The sequence below is a fragment of the Aspergillus alliaceus genome, assembly GCF_009176365.1.
Source record: "Aspergillus alliaceus strain CBS 536.65 unplaced genomic scaffold BDW43scaffold_47, whole genome shotgun sequence".
Taxonomy (NCBI): Eukaryota; Fungi; Ascomycota; class Eurotiomycetes; order Eurotiales; family Aspergillaceae; genus Aspergillus; species Aspergillus alliaceus.
Genome location: NW_022474730.1, coordinates 261,019 through 279,715, shown reverse-complemented (window position 1 = coordinate 279,715; position 18,697 = coordinate 261,019). Strand labels below are relative to the sequence as shown.

Here is an 18,697-nt window from a genome sequence, read left to right as displayed (position 1 = left end):
AGAGGCACACAAGCTGCGGCAAAGCTTTCCGGATGGCCGAAAATGTGACTACCCTGGTTGTGACATGGTCTTATACACTCTTCCCAAGTTCAAACCTCTTCAGGCTAAAGCGCACAATATCATTTTATGATAATATATAGAGACTACTGTCAGAGAAACTCGTGATATATAGTCACTAGTCGACAAGCAGAATTTTGTCTTGATCTTTTTGTGATCAAATACTTAAGAACTGTCGCAGGATGCATCCTTCAACTCTCCCCTGTGCAGCAACTAACTGACCGCTTAGTTCGCCCTCGGAGTGAAACGGGCAGTCGCCTTAGAGACGCCATCAAAAAGGGGTCATCAAATCCCGGCTTGTTTAATAAGCCACAATCGCCTCTCGAGTTAGATTTCCACGCCTAATTTGACAGATCAGTTGAAAGTGACGCTTAACGGAGTGGTAGAAAGGGCCATGGTTTGATCCCTAAGTAGCTCATTGTTCGTGGTGTCAAATGAAAGTTCTCTGCCCTTACCAATCATTGGATGGGCATGATATATTTGATGACGTGATATGGTCTCTCTGTCCAAACTTGCAGCCTTAACTGTTACTCTGCTCAAACGCCCCAGTTGAAGATTACTGGAGAGGCCGCTCACCGCCCGGTCGTGAGGCGACATCATCTGATGTCTGTCATCTCATCTGTCCGCTCTTAAGGCCAGCTCTCACGGCGGCCTCCTTTCTTCACAGATCGAGCGCGACAAGTGTCGCCTGCTGAAGGCTACATTGGCCGTTCGTCATGTCTCACTCCCGCGGGTCTCGCCCACGCAAAGCCAAGCAAACTCGAAAAAAGCGCAGCAGTCTGGCAAACTCATACACAACTTTAATTGCGCCGACATGCTCGCTTCAAACATGTGAGAGAGAAGCCATAGGGAAGGTGATCAAAAGTCTATTCTGTTCCTGAGTGCATTTTACTCGGTACGAAAGGGGAAAGCCTGAAATGTTGTATAAGCAATTGATAATAGTTTGCGAGTTCTGTTTTACTAGTCATGGATACCAAAAAACAAAAGGACAAAAAGAAAAGGCCACCTACCGTTGACTGGTGCTTGGCGCGACCCGTTAGCAGCTCCATTTTTCAAAATCTGAGTTCCATGCGATGCCTCAGCCAAAGGTATCTTCTGCTTGACGAACGTCCACTCTTGCGGGTAACCCGGACACTTGCGCCCCGTAAGTGTCCATTGGCTGCATTCTGGGTACTTCCCATCACACTAAGAAGACAAGAGCTAGAGCATTTGTCTCAATTGATATGGAAATCATTTAAGACTTGCCCCAAGTTTCTGCTGTCTACAGTTTCCGCATACTGATGTTCGCTTGATTTTCATGACCAGATCAACCAATCGAGGACGTCACTACGCAGAAGGGTTCTATCTTCAGTAATCAATACTTTACATCTTGACTGTATAAAACAAGACGAACCTTTATGGCTTCCGTCACTGGCGCATAGAGGTAGTCTGAATTTCCATATTGTTCTCCGCCTGAGAGGCATGCGTTGTCGTCCTGAAATGAATCTACCCTGTTCCTTAGTAACCAAGACAGTGAAGCATCTCTGATGATAACCTCACTCAAGACCCTGGATTGCTGCTCGGAGGCAGCTGAACAAAAGAGAGCATAGCACAATATGCGCCCCCCCCCCAAACAGCCTCACTAGTCATTCAGGACTTTGATTCATACTTTCCATGATTGGCTCCCTATAAGCGTTAACGATAGTTGCACCGTAACAAAGCGGTAAGTATGGGACCACGGTATGATAGGGAACCGTCTTGGTCAATCCAATGAGCTACTTCTCCGCTACTTCTCTCCAAAGCCCTTCAAGTAGTTGTACCTAGTTAGGGCACTGTTCCCTTGTTCAGAACATACCCTGAACGTACCGTATATGTTTTGTCATCCGTAACTCTGCCATGAAAGCTAACTGAGGGTGTAGTAGCGCCTGAGGGATTTTAATTTTCCTACTAAACCTCCGGATAGTGCCCTTAGACTGATGTAGTAATTGTGTTTGTTAAAAAAAAAGCCACAGCCATCTGGTCATGCATCAGAAACTTTTATGGAAAAAAGGGCTATCTCAGCGTCGAAAAAAAGAGCGAGGGGAAGAAAAGGGAAGGAAATAAAAACAGGGACTAATTTTTAGGTTATCATATACACTTTTGGTGTTTATTAAACTTGGATCCACGCCCACTTCAGTTTCCTAAGGACGAGCAGTACCTGAACGGCGTTTATCCATAACGACGCACAGCTTCTACTTACAAGACAAGTTGTAGCTCCTTTGGAGCTCCTTTTATCGCGAATATGAACCGGGATGATATTGAGTCTCAACTTCCTCAGGCTGGATTTACTTTCCTTGCGGATCACTACTCAGCCAGTAAGCAAGCAAGGCTTTGTACATAGCACACTGGCTGACCAGGGACTAGACGGATTGTTTATCCGCAAAGTCATTTAAAGATATTGAAGGCTACTGCTTGTCTCCAGCATGTCCAGCCGTCCGCAACCAATGCCGTCGCCCTTTTCCAGATTGTTGGTCTTACGGTCAAGACTATATCGTGTTGATGAGCATGTCTCGGATAGAGACGTTGGAAGGAGAGCTTGGCAAGGGAATCAGGACAAAAATTGAACACCTTCTTGCCAATGGGCAATTCCAGGGGACCCTAGAGGGTTAACTCACGCATTGCCATACATTTACAGAAACCTGTACGTGTCTGGGACTCCGGAAATATTAACGGGAATACTTGAAGATTTCATTCCGCCGATCTATGATGGTGACAAAGTTATTAGGGAAGGGATGATCAGAGTGTCTCTATACAACTTTCAAGGGTCCTTGGCCGTTACAGGTCCAATCCCTGGACTTTTTGAAGACTTGTCAAAGGCAGGGACTTTCCAACAGTCCCATGACTCTCTCGATGAGTTCGGCGAATGATGCTGTCGCTACTCTCAATGCCAAAAGCAAACATATTCCTGTTTCTAGCGTAGCAATATTGACGAGATCATCACCTTCTTTTCACCGTAGCGGTTTCAATTGACACAAGCACCTTCTTTTCTCATGTATTACCCTCTTTTAGTCATTAATGAGGTAACTATACGGAGGAAAATTCTAGTATGAGGAAATATATCCAGTAATGAAAAGCGAAAGAATAATTTTCTTTCCCTTTAAAAAAAAGAAAATAAAATAAACGCATGGGGCCCGAGGGTACAGGAGTAAAATCCCAAGTCAGAACTATTCGGTCAGGATGTGTGGCTGGCTGCCAGCACCTAGAATTACCAAGACCATTCACTGTAAGCAACACCTAATACTGTGGCTAGATCTTCTATCCATCATGCACTACAATTACATCTCTGATCATGAACATTCCCTGCTATACCAGCGGAGTAGCCAAGGGCGTGGAGAGACCTCCTATCTTCCAATACACCAACCGCCCCCAAAAGAGGAAAACATGTTGAAAAAGGAGACTAGGGTATGCTATATTTACTGTACGGGATAAGAGTTATAAACCATCTATGTCAGAAGCAGAATTGTACTCGACCTGTGACGCAGGGCAAAACCTCTTAATTCTCCTTCTGTCTTCTCCGCTTGGCCCACAGACTCTCGTTCACACAGCATTGAGCCCCAGTCAATCTTCTCGGCAGTCTAAGATCTCAGTCGGACACAGGCAGCTGCAGTATAGCCACGTTTTGAAAATAGGATGATGTCTTCAGCAGCATCTCTGGTCCTTCAGTCAGTTCCACAGTCGCGCCTAAGATTTGAATAATTACTTCTCATCATCAGTTACCTTCTTACGGCCTATAACGTGCCATACACACTTCATACTTCGAACCAGATACGTGATATCCTTCGTCGTCCGGAAGTCGAGTGGCAACCAAGTATCGGGACTGAACTTGACGGGGACTGGAAAAAAGGGACTTAGGAATAAAGAGATCGTAATAATATTGAGGCATGGGATATCCTCTGCAAAGCAGTTACCAAAGTCCACGAAGGGAGATTAACCCAGAGGGATGCGCAACACAAATTGCGATGGTTGCTGTGGAAGCTTCAGCAGATTTCGAGAGACCTAACTGAAGGGTTTGTCGTGGGAGATAGACCTCAAGAGGGACCACCGCTTGGATGGAGATTCAATATTACCCTGCTAGGTATAAGTGTCGCGGTGCTTCCGTTTGAACCTGATTTTCCCGATGACTTGACATCCCTAACGCCCGACGAACTCGACACCATGGAAAGTGATCTGAATAGGTCAGATCTCTTCCGTGATGATCCGCTTGATAGGGAGCGCCTTGAAACTGCGCTTGAATCAATTTGGAACAGCCTTCAAGATCCGAGGTCTGTCATAGCCGAGAGGCTCGGTACGGACAGTAAACTTGATTAAACAATAATAATAAACAAAGTTCAGAGAATCTAATATTTTCCAGGGGTTTCCTCCAACCAGTAAGTTCCAGGCTCAACTATCAACCATGCTGAAATTCGCGTCTCTCAGACCATTCCACAGCAAGCCAATCAGTAAACCTGGGCGAAAGTACTTCTGGCTCTCAGTTTGTCACCATGCCTCCACAGTATAAGAATACCGAAAAAACATGCCCACGTCAACCCGGCGAGGAGTGTACATCCCCTTCCAATACCAAGGTTATTGAAAAGAGGTTGCGAGAAGTGGATAGCGCCACAAGCCAATGCGCTACGAAGGAACGCTATTGAAAGGGTGGGTTAGAGGAGGCAATTTTCAAGGACGAATTGTATCGAAGCATATTTGCAACTTACAGTTAGCTGCAAACAAACTCGCAGCATAGCGAGGATAAGAGATAGGCAAGTAGATGAAAATGCACATTGTAATCTAGGAAGCCTTTAGTGCCTCAGACCTTTTAATCTCAGTCAATCCACTTACCACAAAGACACATGCCATGTAAAGAACGATGCCAATCGTGGGTACAACCCAACTGATCCAGTCCCGGGAGGTCCAAGCGAAAATAAGAATTCCACACGGTGCAATCAAGGCCGCAACAACCCCTGGAAGAAGTCGATGCTCGGGAGAGCCGATTCCGTTGTTATAGGTGTAAGGTTCATAGTGGAACTTGACAAGCGCAAGGTACGAGCCAGCTCCGAAGAAGCAAGCAACAACCACACTGAGAAAGGTAGTCCCCATTATGCCCGTAGAGAACCCGTGAATCTGGGTATAAACAATCGGGAACGATTCAAAGTAAGAGTACTAAGAGTCATTTTTTAGTTCACTGTCCTGCGGCCAACCCCCATAATCATGATATTCCGAGACTCACAAAAATGCCGTAGATAAGACCAGTGTAGATGTTGATAAAAGCCACAGACGGATCCCTCAGCGTGACTAGGAAAGGCGTAGTCAGATAACCGCCCAGAAGGGACAGGAAGTGAATGTTTCCTTGCTTAATTTCCGAATCCGATCGGAGACTCTGATTTCCGGTAGATTTGCGCAGGCGCTTGGCCCGTTTCAAAAGGATAAAGTCGGCGTTGGTTTCTGGCAGGAAAAAGAAGAGGAGAATCCATGTGAAGCCACAGAGCATTAGCAGCTCATACATAGACCACCTCCAGGAGCTCAACGGCGCTGAGAACCCTGACAAAAGCGGACCGAGCGCGGGCCCTGCCAAGGTGGCACATCCCCAGAAAGTGAGACCGTAAGGGATCTTTGGGAAAGAAAGGATATCGGCAGCCGAGGCTCCCCCAGTCGCCAGAACAGGGCCGCCTAGGAGCCCCTGAAGAAACCGGAGCACAATAACTCCTGCAAAGTTCGACACTCGAGAGGTCACAGCTGTGATAATGATAAAGAGCGAAAATGAAACAAAGTAAGGAATGTTCCGCCCAACTGCTGGGACTTCCGACAAAGGACTGAAGAATAACGGCCCGATTCCCTTAATACACCCCCGTTATTAGTTACGTCTCTGCTGAAGGTATGGGATAACTTACATATCCCAAAACATACATCGAGAGCGCCAAAGATGATCCTTGGACACCAACACCAAACACTTCAACAAATACCGGCTGGGCTGGAGTGATGATTGCAGATCCACAGTATACTATAGCCTGTTAGAACAAATCTTGCCGAATCCCTCGTAAACTGACCTGCAAAGGTGAGAAGGCAGATCTGGGTGAAAGTAATGGTCTTCTTTGCCAGAGACCACACCTGCGGGTTTTCGGGATCGCTCTCGCTATACCACCCTACAGTCTGGTAACTAGACTTTGACTGGCCTGGCGACGGCACTGGCGCGGCCTTTTCCACATCCGCATTTGTGTCTGTCGAGTCGCTGTTTTCTTCAGGCGTAGGCGATTCAGGTGGTGTTTCTTCCGCCGGTTGATACTCGAATCCTTCTTGCTCATCGGGACAACGGAAAACCCTAGGACCGAGAGCTAGTCGACATAGCTGGCCGAATGGCGCATCGCGAATGCTGAATGCTGACATAATTTTGAATCAAAGCTTAGAACGCTTGAACCAACTACCTTTCAGCCTGGTGATGATAATACAGAGAGAAAGAAAAAACTCGACGTAACTTTCTGGCTTAAATTAAAATGAAATATACCGCGGCCTTTAGCCTTTAGCGTATCTATACATCCCCTACTCGGCGGTGCATCCGAAAGAGACTCATTTGTATGCAGCTACAGAGTGCTAAACCAAAAGCGCCATTGATCTTTCCGATTCCCAATGCCTGTCGGCAAGCCACATTCATAGTGGGGTCGGATCTGAGTTTGCATTGGCTGCCGAGCTTGGATCGACATACTCGGCCGGACCCCCCGAAGCTATTTTGAACATCGTCGCGGCCGAGCGGCCGAGCCCTACCAAGATGAAAGCTATCCAACACTTTCAGTGCATTGCTGCCGTCCAACGATACCCAGATGTCTGCAAAACTCAGCTGCAGGGACCCTGGTACCATATTTGGATGAGGTGATTGCTCTCGGTATGTCTTTAATAGCTATAAACCGCTGACTCATTCGCCGTGTTACCATGTCGGACCCGTGAAATGCGATGGAGGAGCTGGCTCTTTATACTCCTGACACGAATATGGCTTGGAGTTTTCAAACAATTAACTACTTATCACAGCGATTGGTCAGAACACTTGCTCCACCTCGAGCCCGTTTACGTATCGAGTACTGCTTTGCAAGAGATGGGAGTGTAGTCTAATTTCTGCTCCTGACTTCGTGAGATTCACAAGTGAAGCAAGAAACCTCCTGAATTTCACAGACTGGAGATCAACAATTCTATTTTGGTCTCCTTCTGAACGTCACGAAACGCTCAGAGGCCTACAAACCAGTGTTCTGAGAAGACTGTTGACCCGAGATGTACAAATACCTGGACGGAGGGATCCGAAATTGTGACACCTGCCGCCGAATCACCCCGTCTCCCGACGGCTGTAGGAATTCTAATTCTTTCTCCTCCCGATGTCTGTGCTTGAACACTCACGAGATACATCAATGGACTTGATCCCCATCTGCAGGGAACGTGTAGCTATGACAGAATCTCGCCATTATTGATCAGCTAACCAAGATGAACCAGTTAGTTCCGTGGAAGGGGACCTGCGCCGCCGAAGAAGTGTTCCCGTTGATTAGGTCCGCTCATCATGCCTGGAAGCCATATGGCCTGTCAACCACTGGATATCTACCTTGGGAATTGTTCTTGTTAGTGAATTCCGGATGCAACCGGCCCGTCGAGTAAATAGTACCTCTCTTACCTCTACTGCGCATAACTCTGAGACAGATGGCCAGATTGAGTGAGCGAATGCGGAATTGGAAGAACATATAGGACCCTACGTGTTGCCTCTTCTGGATGACCGGTCTACGGGCCTTTGATAGCCAAATTTGCCTCAATTTTTTAAAACAACCTATGTTCTCCATTCCTGCTGAGTGTAGTTCATCTCTAGTGTTCGGGGTTAAATCTCTTTGCTCAAGTCACACCGTGCTGGTCGAGAAGCTGAGGAGTTCACCTGTTACCTGCAAGATATTCCCGACTTAGTTTGAGCAGAGATACTGTCCGCCCAAGCCCGCTGTGAGAACTCGGCGAATTGAAAGAGACAACCTGCCCCCAGTTCCCTCTAGGGAGAGGTGTATCGTTAGGTGCGAGCCTTACCTGCCTTCTCTTAACATTATGCTGGATCGAGCGGTTGTACACCCCACGCCTCCTCGCAGCTCGGGAGCCAACTCAAACCCTCGCATTCTATATGTAAAAGTATACCGTCGAACTTTGCCATGGGCGTATAAACTAGTAATTGACCACACGAATATGAAGGTCGGATTGACTGACTCGAGAAGAGAAACAGCACTAAATACATATAGTAAGGGCTCACTGACTAGCTCAGATAGGGAATAAAAACGATACAAAAGATGCCCGAGCGGGCGCTGGAACGGGAATTCCAGTGCTGAAGCGGAATCGTAGCGCGATGTAAAGGTCGCCCTATACCCTTCAACCTAGTTCGCCTTAAGCTGGACTTCCAGTATGCCCACTCCCATCGGATTTTCGAAGGTTCTCACCACCTGAAATCATTCGAAGGGGTTATATTCAGCATTTGTATCATCAAAAAAGGGGGCCAAAATGAGAAATAGCAAACCCTCACCTCGAATCGTGGATCTGCCCGTATAAGTAGCGCACTGGGTTCATGTACTGGCCATACAAGTAAGTCTTAGCAGAATTTCCGAATACGAATAGGGAGAATCTGTCAAAGGCCGAAGCCTTTAGGATTGAAGGGAATGGCATTCAATGGACCAAAAGAACTCGTTAGGGAAGAAAAAGAGAATATACAAGGCACACGGCCGCCTAGAGACATTTCGGAGGTGTTTGAAACAAGGGCCCTTCCGAGGACCAATCGGTCCAGCACACATCTAGGTTACGGGTGCGCGACGGCTTTGGGCCGGAGCCCAATCAGAAACCCCTACAAAATCCTTATTTGATTCCACCCGTACCTTTGCTGTAAGTAAACCACGCGGCCTATATAGACTACGTCTCACAGTAGGCAAGTAGGGCTCTCAATAATATAGGGCGTCCGGCACTGATAACACATGCGAAAAGCAAATGTATGACAGCTGGTCTCATAGGCGCTATGAGCATCATGGCCCAGAGGGTCCCTGGGACAAGTGGGAGCCAAAGCGCTAGCACCCACTGATCTATGGAGCGGGGTAGAGGGCCTACCATGGTGTGCGGCTCGAACCAGCCGTAACAATACTTTCAAGGCTATATGTAGTGGGTCTGAGGTTGATTTAGTCGACTTTGTAGAATGGCCGTGCGCCCCTCAGACAGGATTCTTACACATGTCCTCAGCAGTCCCCAGGCCGTGCCAGTGACTACGCCCACTGACGCTGCATTAGAACACATGATTCATACTTTCTAACCTAGTAAGTCACTTAGATTCCAACAGCTTGTTCTGGCCGCTACTCAGTTTGATCCGGCATGCGGCGCTCAAATGCTCTCTCACCCTTGTCTAGGGCTGTTTGTCACTAGTGCTAGTGTAAAGGCCATAGTAAGCTAGGCAAATCACTACACTACGCCGAAAAGGCCAAAGTATCAATCCTTAGGGATCAATACGCCTAGCACCACTCATATACTACTATGAGTCCTCACAGCTGGGCTGCTAGCTTGCCGGTGATAAGAAATGCAGAAATAGTTCCTCCCAGGCAAAGAATCCAAAGGAAGCTGGATGGTGATTAGGCCACTCATATCACTCACAGTCAGGTCATAGCCACGCACTGCATACTGTCAGCACTAATGCATGCAACCTCAAATGAGTTAGTGCAGCTTAAGGCATTTTAGCGCCTAATTTATCATACCCATTTGTTCTATCTGGACAACGACGTTAATTACTCGTGAAAATTAGCCTACATATTTTCCTGTTATACTAATTATACATTAGCAAATAACAACCATTAATATAGACTTGATAGTGGATGAGGCAGCTGTACTGTTTTGGCCACGCAAGTTTCACACTAAGCAGATGTGGCTGTATATCAGAAAGACCGGATTGGAATCAACGTGGTTTAGATGGAGTACCTGGCAGTCCTAGAACCAGCAATCAACTGGCATATATATCTTATCTTCTTTGGTGCATGCGGGCATCGCCAGGAAACTACATCGCGCTAATGTCAACCTGTCCCGAACTGTCGGGTCCAGGCAACAGAATCAATGTAGCCTAAGAGTGGTGCAAAGCAGCGCAATGGCTCAACTGGTCCTAACGCGGCTAAGTGTGGCCCGGCCGCGTTCTCTCCCACTGCACGCCATCTGGAAAGATGCAATTGGCTGACTATTATTATTATTAATCAAGTTTAACGTCCATATAGAATCAGCCTTCCCGGCTATGACAGACCCGTCTGTGGGTAGTAGCACGCTACTATTCCATCTGGTCCCCAGGGATCACCCTTCTATCGTCTGGTCCTTCTGTTTCTTTTCCTTTTCCTTGCCTGATCCACCTAATCCGCGCAAAGGCACTCGGCCTAGCCCTCCTTGGTAGTCCTGGCTGTGTGGGTGTCACCTCCGCACGCGTCTTGTCTCCCTGTTCATATCCAATTGCAGTGGTTGAGAGCATTTCTAGGAGAGCCTGAGTGGTTCTCTGATCCTTAAAAAGCCGTCCGTCTGGGGCTTCCTCTCTGGCTGTCGGTGTGTTGACCCCTTGTCTGATTAGGGTCCTATAAAAGACCCTTTGTTGCTTGCGCCAGTGCCTGCATTCAATAGCAGGTGCTGGACTCTCTCTTTCGGTGCTTGGCGCTACGGACATGCGGCTGTATCTTGTGCGTGAATACGACTCAGGTGTGCTCCGACGGCCGCGTGCCCTACTTTCAACTGAAAGTAACGGCGTGCGAGTGCCTTAGGGGTAGCAGCAGCGATCGGATCCTGCTTCCACCCCGGCAATTGGCTGATAGTTATAGGCTATAACGAAAGCTTGGTACCAAAAAAAAAAAAAAAAAAAAACGTAGCGAAGCGACCCTATCGTGCTCTATACCTATACTCGAGCAAAACTTTTTGATGACCTCCAAGTTGAGTGCGACGATCACAATGGCATCGCTGGGTCGGGCCGACAAGATTCAATCTCAAACCCATGTGACTTCATCTCAGCTGAAGCGAACGACCTGCAATTTATGCCGTGAGCGCAAGGTACGCTGTGATAGAGAAAAGCCGCAGTGCCATCGCTGTCATAAATCGGGTCAGACATGCGTTTATCCATCGGAGAATACAAACAACGACGAAATCAAGTCGGCTTTGAATTTACTTCACTCTCGCCTACGTAAGTTTCCTCCAGATGCTGTGTCGCCAAAGAATCTGTCACTGGTAGCTATTGGCTTTCTCCGCGCTTACAAATGTAGTACAAGTGGAAACGAGTCTCCCGGAATATGGACTTCAGATCACAATGGAGTCCATGGAACCGAATTCACCGTTAACCCCCCGATATATGTCTCACAATCCGCAGCTTGGGTACAATCAACTGTCACAAGGTGATGAAATTGGCTACTCGGACGTCATGTTTCCAGAGTTTGATCCTAGGTATGTTCTTCCGTGAACAAACCTGAGGATCTATTTAGTAGACTTATAGGTACTTTAGCAGCTACCATCAACCACCAACCATGGTCGATGCCGTGAATAGCTCCGGCACAGATGGAACGCATTCAAACCTATATATGAATATGAGCAGCCTGAAAGACAAGCCTCCAGGTTCTGTCTTCAACCCACCGTTTGAGCAAACCACTCCATTATTCGGACTTGAGCAACAGTAGGTGCTTCACTACGCTAAAAGCATAAACAATCGCCAGTCTAATATTCCATCATTCAGATGCCAGTCATATTTTGACGTAGTGCAGAAACACATGATGCTTATTGACCAGCAAGAATTCTCGCACTCCATTATTCCGATGGAGGCACACCAATGCATGGCCCTGAAATATGCAGCTGCCCTGTCTGGGTCAAGTGCATGTGGGGAGTCAGCCCTAGCAATGGAGTCCTACGTAGCGGCCCGCTTCCATCTGGAAAAAGCCGAGAACCTGACCGATAACTCTTCTTTCCTGAACATTGAGACAGTTCAAGCTCTGCTTCTTGTTGCGAGGTTTGAGTTTACCCACATCAGCAGACCGAAAGGGCTTCTAACCATAGCACGTACTATGCAATTAATAAGCCTGCTAGGATATGACATGCTCGATCAGACCTCAGCCGAACGCGAGAGCGATAGCTCTCAGATCATGCTGCCAAAATCACATAGCTCTGGATGTCTTCAGAAGATACGACGAACATTCTGTATTGCATTCGCGATGCATTGCAATGCGACTGCAAGCTTTCCATGCTGTATACCAGTCAAATACAATAGGGTAAGCCTGTCCTTGGTTACAACTTTATCCTCTCTTTTGTAATTAACAAATCGGATCTAGATCCGCACCGCAATACCAGTCCCTAACTCAACAATGGATTCTGATCCAGATTAGATTGTCTATCTTTCCGAAGAGATCACGAAATGTATGGCGAAGGGATTCTCCGTCTTTTCGCTCTTCATTCTCTCTATGAAGCTTGTCGTAGACGGGGACCGCCATCGCGAGATGACCAAGAAATACATATCAGACAGCGCATCTGACTATAATTTCTGTCTTGTCCATGAGAAGATTGGGAGAGATATAACAATCATGTGTAACTCTCTCTCAACACCAGAGTTTCTCAATGGGCCAGATAATGAACTTCGAGTACTCACCTGTATTATTGTTCTGGGCGCTCGCATAGATTGGTTCAAAACCGCCATTATTGGATCTCGGAAAGCCGCGTTTCTAGGTCCTGTTACCAAAGAGTACCGAACTTCATGTGTCGCTGTTGCAAACGCTATGTGCGACCTGCTTCGAGAAGCCAATGTTAGTGATGCTCAACAAGTATGTGTCCCCCAATTTGCTTTTCCCTTCACCCACTAGTTTGAACGCAACGGGCATACTCCCAGGCGATCTAAAACAGAAGATAACATACACTAACATTGGCTCTACCCAAAGATCCCTGCCTATAAAGAAATGTCATTTTTCATAATGCGGCCGCTGGCATTAGCCGCCGAAGTCCAGCTCGATATTTTGCAAAGCCCGCGGGACATAGGCTATAATGTGTTCTCGTCGACCCGTGAAATACGGCAAAACCTGGAACTGTTATGCAATATAATGACCGTGTGTAAACCTGCGACTGGTGAGTATAATGATAAGATTCAAGCGTGCGTGTCGTTCCTGGATAAAACAAAGTTCGAGAGCGTATTCAGCTCAGGTTTGTTGGGGAACGGCTGCTGATAGGGCCTGCCAACAAGACAGGCTCGCCTTGCTTGATTATAGGTGCCAGTTAGACTCCCCGCGGAGATGATGGAAGCCTGGAAGGTGACAATAAGAAAAGGAAGATTGGTTTCTAACTGTTGGAGTTGCTGTTCTTGATACCATTATGTCCTGTCACCCTGACCTCACTACTGGTGTATTAGGCCTAGGCCTGTAACTATATAACACACCTGTGATAGCACAGACAGCTCTCACAACTTAGTAAATTACAACTCTGCGATAGTCCTCCCAGACACTAACGCACTTTCTGCAAAACAAGCCCTCTCCAAAGTGCTAAGAGTTTCGAGCCGTTCGAGCCTAACCAGTAAGCGATGGGAAAGACTATAGTCGTGTTATTTCAAAGTAACGGCATAAGGTCGCAGAGAAGGGAGAGATAGGCATATACTTTTATTATTTCCTGCAGCTCCAATCACGTCTATTAGCACCTGCTGGTTTTGGTAGCACGTGCAAAAACGCCTTAGCTGTGTAGACATCTATGCCTAGCGCTTATCCAAGAAGAGACAGATACTAGTAAGGATAGAACACAGCTCACTCGGTCTCTGGCCGAGCTCGTTATCAACTAAGTCGGGACGCTGCCCGAGCTAATCGGGCGTCCCACCGAGGGTGTGTTATCTTGTTGCAAGCCCAACGAGAAGAGGCGTGTAGCTCGGAGTAAGGTGGCCGTCAGGACAGTTGGCAGCCAATTGATCTGGATTATCCCTCCCTTCCCCCTCGGGGGGGTGGGTGGGGGAAATGAGCAAGTCCAAGGTGAAACCGAATAGTTCTCCGAGAGAGGCGCTAATTTTAGGCATGTAGGATAGTTTGGATTCCTTCTCGGAAGGAATCGGCCTCTGATCGTTGTAAAACTGTTGATACAAGCTATAAGTAGATAGTCACTTCACCAGCCATTATCAGATAGATCACTTAGAACAGAGAACTGCTTTCAAAGCTTGACTGAAACTCACTTTCTCTCCTGAATCGAATGTCTAGTCCTACCGACGACTTGCAAGCCAGTTCAGCCACTTGCAATTGTAAAGCTCTCAACTCTTGAAAATGGCACTAGCCACAGCTACACCTTCGTTGTTAGTCTTTGGACCTCAGACAGAGCCCTCTTCCGAAGATGCCATCGGCTAATTGAGGCAGGAGCTCGCTCAAAACCCTCAACTGTCCAGCGTCGTCCATGCTGCAAAACATGCAACCGAATTGTGGAAAGCCCTTGTCAACTTCGACCCTAGCCTAGATGATATCCCAGGGGCCAGGCTGCTCACTGAGATTCAGCGATGGGTCGTAGGAGGCGGCCCTTTGCCAAATCACAACTTCAACGCATTCCGTCTTCCGGTCACCGTTCTTCTCGAGATCGCTCAGTATTTCCGGTACTTGAATCGGCTGAATGTATCCCACCCTCACCGCATCTTCCTCAGAGGGGTTGAAGCTGGTGGAATCTTGGGCTTCTGTGTTGGATTTCTCAGCGCGATCGCGGTAGCAACTTCAGAAACTGAAGCTGAAATCGCCACTACAACGGCTGCTGTCTTTCGTTTAGCTGTCATTATCGGTGCCTACGTCGACAAAAACCAATTTGGCATCCAAGGAACACTAATGGGGTGTATCGCCATTCGCTGGAAGGGAGATGAAGTTAGTGAACAAGAGATACTTAATCTTATTCACACCTATCCAGAGGTAGCCTCACTACATCGTCTGCTGAGCAATGAAAACTGACTCCATGAGCAGGCATATACCTCGTGCACCATAGATGCCAAGACTATTACTGTCACAGCCAGAGTTTCTGATATACCCAGCCTGACTGAACAGCTGCGAGCACACGGCTCCTATGTGACCCCTGTTAGCGTGGAAGGAGCTTTTCATTCCGAGGTCCATTCCTCTGCTGTGGAAAAGATCACGAAATTTGCCGTGAACCATCGAGAGCTGCAATTGCCCACCGTTGACAGGTTGCAAGCTCCTCTGCGTTCCACTGTGGACGGCGACATTATCACCAGCGGATCCTTGCCACTGTTGGCCCTTGAGAACACCTTGCTGAAGCCGGCTGCATGGTTCAAAACGGTGCAGGCAGCAATTGCTCCGTTGGGAAAAGGCCGTAAGACAGTCGCTTTTGCGGGATTCGGCAATCACATTCCGTTTTCCCTCGTCAGCAATGCAGATCTGCAGGTCTTGTATCTGAATAAGTTGAGTGGATCAGAATTCAATGGCTTCGCCAATGGTACAAGGATAAACGGGATAAATAAACCAACAAACGGAATTGCAGATGGGGAGGAAGCTGTGCCGTCTGAATACCCTCCTAACTCCATTGCAATTGTCGGTATGGCTGGCAGATTTCCTGGAGCGGATTCTTTGGACGAACTCTGGGAGCTGCTGCTGTCCGGCACATCCATGGCCGAACCAGCACCCGTGGAACGATTTCAACTGCCTATAACTGGCGAGTATGCCAATACAAAGTGGTGGGGTAACTTCCTCCGCGATCCTGATGCCTTCGATCATAAATTCTTCAAAAAGTCGCAGCGAGAGGCAGTCGCTTGGGATCCTCAGCAAAGAATCTTACTTGAGGTAGTCTACGAGGCACTGGAGTCAGCAGGATACTTCCGTGCCGGAGTCAAGCCAGAGGTGGACGATTATGGGTGCTACATCGGCGCTGTCATGAACAACTACTACGACAACATGTCCTGCCAACCAACCACGGTATATGCCACAGTTGGAACTTCGCGCTGCTTTATAAGTGGATGTGTAAGTCATTTCTTTGGATGGACTGGACCCTCCTTGACGATTGATACGGCCTGTTCGTCCTCCCTAGTTGCGATCAATACTGCGTGCAGAGCAATTTGGTCCGGCGAATGCTCTCAGGCCGTCGCAGGAGGCACAAATGTGATTACTAGCCCATTTGATTACCGAAATCTCAAAGCCTCCGGGTTCCTTAGTCCCACCGGACAGTGCAAGCCTTTTGATGCTGGAGCTGATGGCTACTGCCGGGGAGAAGGAGTTAGCGCGATTGTTCTTAAGCCCCTGGCAGCTGCTTTCAGGGAGAAGGATCACGTCTTTGGTGTGATTGTGGGGTCAGCAGCAAATCAGAACCAAAACTTCAGTCACATCACGGTGCCATATTCAGGCTCACAAGTCAAGCTCTATCAAAACGTGATGAACCAGGCAGGTGTTAACCCGCACTTTGTGACGTATGTTGAGGCCCATGGAACCGGTATGTACTTCTTTAAATCCCCAATTTTCAGCTTACACCTTTGACTGGCCATTTACCTATTCCTGGAAACAGGTACTGGCGTGGGCGATCCTGTTGAATGCAGCAGTATTTGTGAAGCATTTGGTGGCGCTTCAAGAGACAGCACACTCCACTTCGGCTCTATCAAGAGCAACATTGGGCATACCGAAGCTACGGCTGGTATTGCTGGGCTCGTCAAAGTCCTGCTCATGATGGAGCATGGGCAGATACCTCAACAAGCCAGTCACAAGCAGATCAATCCGAAGATTGCATCATTTACCCATGCTCGAATGGAAATCCCTCGAAGCTTGCTGCCTTGGGATGCTCCGTTCTTTCTGGCTTGTGTCAACAGCTATGGCGCCGCTGGAAGTAATGCGGCTGTTCTAGTGCGCCAAGGTCTATCTTCCAAGATTATCCCGAGAGACAGCATCAATCAGGGCCCAGTTGGAACAAGATACCCCGTGTTTATATCTGCGGGATCTTCAAGCAGTGTCCTTGCGTATTCAAAGAAGCTTTCTACTTGGCTGGGAAAGCTTAAGCCAGGGGTTCAGGTATCCGACGTGGCCTTCAATATAGCTGACAGAGCAAACCACTCACTCTCGCATTTATTTTCAACTACGGTATCTAGTACCTCCGAGCTCAAGGAGAAGCTGACAGCTCTCTCAGCAATAAACGCTACACCGAGTCCAAAACCGATAGTTCTTGTTTTCGGAGGCCAGGAAAGCGAATCGATCGGGTTATCCGAAAATGTTTACCAATCCGCGAAGTTGTTCCGACACCACCTCGATGCTTGTAATGAAATTTTGGTTTCATCAGGCTTTGAGGGCTTATACCCTGCAATCTTCCAACAGACCCCAGTCGGGAATCTGACGACTCTGCATTCTGCGTTGTTTGCCATACAATACGCGTCTGCAAAGGCTTGGATTGACAGCGGGCTCAAGGTGAATGCAGTCGTTGGTCACAGTTTTGGTCAACTTACAGCCCTTTGTGTCTCAGGCGTACTGTCACTTGCCGATGCCCTAAAACTCGTTTGCGGAAGGGCTTCCATTATGGCGAAGCATTGGGGCCCTGAACCAGGATCTATGCTCTTCTTGCAGGCAGATCGGCAAACCGTTTTCAAACTCCTCGGCTTAGTACAAGGTAACCTCGAAATTGCCTGCTACAATGGACCAAAAAGCCATGTTGTCGTTGGCTCTGCAAAGGAAACCGATGCCTTGGAGGCATTCCTCGCGGAAAACCCTTCCTTTGGAGGAGGCTCAGTTCGTAGAAAGAGACTTCAAGTCACCAATGGGTTTAACTCTAGGTTCACAGAGCCCTTATTACCACATCTCACAGCTTTATCCGAAGAGCTGAACTGGCAAGGGCCCACTATACACCTATAGTTGGCAATGTCATTGGCCTGGACTGCTCCGCAAAGAGGATTGAGACCACCGGAGGCAATCCTGGCTTTTTACTGCCCGACTAACTATGAAGATGATTGTAGGTTGAAGCTCTTAGGAGGGAAATTGGTTTTGCTAACTTCTCAATCCAGGGTGGAAAAATCCCATTCAGCCCATCGGCGCAGAAGACAAGGGAGATGAGTATGATCTGCTAGAAGCGATCCAGGATGAGCCTGTAAGTTGCGTGGCTCCAAATCAACAAGATGCTCCGACTTTAACCATTGATCAAACAGATCACAAACTACGGCGTGGTTGGCGCCTGGGAGCCATTATCTGACCCTCGCATCCGCACCGATCCCCGGTGCCGTATCGTTCTCCATATCAACTGGAAGGCCCAGACACTGCCCATCATCATCGGTGGTCTCCCCAGCAAGAAGGAAAGCGCAGTCCTGAGCATACAGGACTGGAAAGCTCTTCCACAGCCTTCTCTAGATGAGATTGTTCGAGTCAGCCCCCGAGCTCAGATTTTGCGCGGCAATTATAATACGCCTACGTTCTTGATTCACGGGACTAATGACGATTTGATCCCGTGGCAACAATCCCAGGGCACATACGATGCCCTCCTAAACGCCAGGATCTCTGCTGGTTTGGTGCTGATTGATGAAGCCCGCAGATTTGTGATCTTAGCAGCAACCCCGAGTCAAAGGGGTGGAAGGCGGCTCTTAAGGGGTATGAGTTCCTCAGTAGTTATGTATGAGTGCGGTAGCACTGAGCAGGTAGATCAGCCTGAGCCTGCCTGTGCGAAGAGTATCAGGGGTATACTGATTTGATCT

General features: G+C 48.0%; 2 protein-coding genes across 2 annotated transcripts; one reads left to right on the top strand and one right to left on the bottom strand.

Annotated features, from left to right (window-relative positions):
* Positions 1-4,258: 4,258 nt before the first annotated feature.
* Positions 4,259-6,641, bottom strand: BDW43DRAFT_175183 (MFS transporter). The gene is made up of 6 exons (XM_032038792.1): positions 6,099-6,641; positions 5,943-6,052; positions 5,282-5,887; positions 4,894-5,214; positions 4,770-4,842; positions 4,259-4,699 (listed from the first exon to the last, which is right to left on the bottom strand). The coding sequence occupies exons 1-6, from the start codon at positions 6,433-6,435 to the stop codon at positions 4,512-4,514; spliced, it is 1,635 nt and encodes a 544-aa protein (XP_031896867.1). The 5' UTR covers positions 6,436-6,641; the 3' UTR covers positions 4,259-4,511.
* Positions 6,642-11,004: 4,363 nt separating this feature from the next.
* Positions 11,005-18,694, top strand: BDW43DRAFT_314466 (uncharacterized protein; the record flags this gene model as incomplete). Its single annotated transcript, XM_032047808.1, has 14 exons — positions 11,005-11,103; positions 11,158-11,233; positions 11,313-11,490; positions 11,549-11,716; positions 11,777-12,305; positions 12,420-12,851; positions 12,966-13,149; positions 14,256-14,347; positions 14,409-14,942; positions 14,994-16,467; positions 16,540-17,744; positions 17,868-17,964; positions 18,017-18,099; positions 18,158-18,694. The coding sequence occupies 14 exons, from the start codon at positions 11,005-11,007 to the stop codon at positions 18,692-18,694; spliced, it is 5,688 nt and encodes a 1,895-aa protein (XP_031896866.1).
* Between the last annotated feature and the right edge of the window lie 3 nt (positions 18,695-18,697).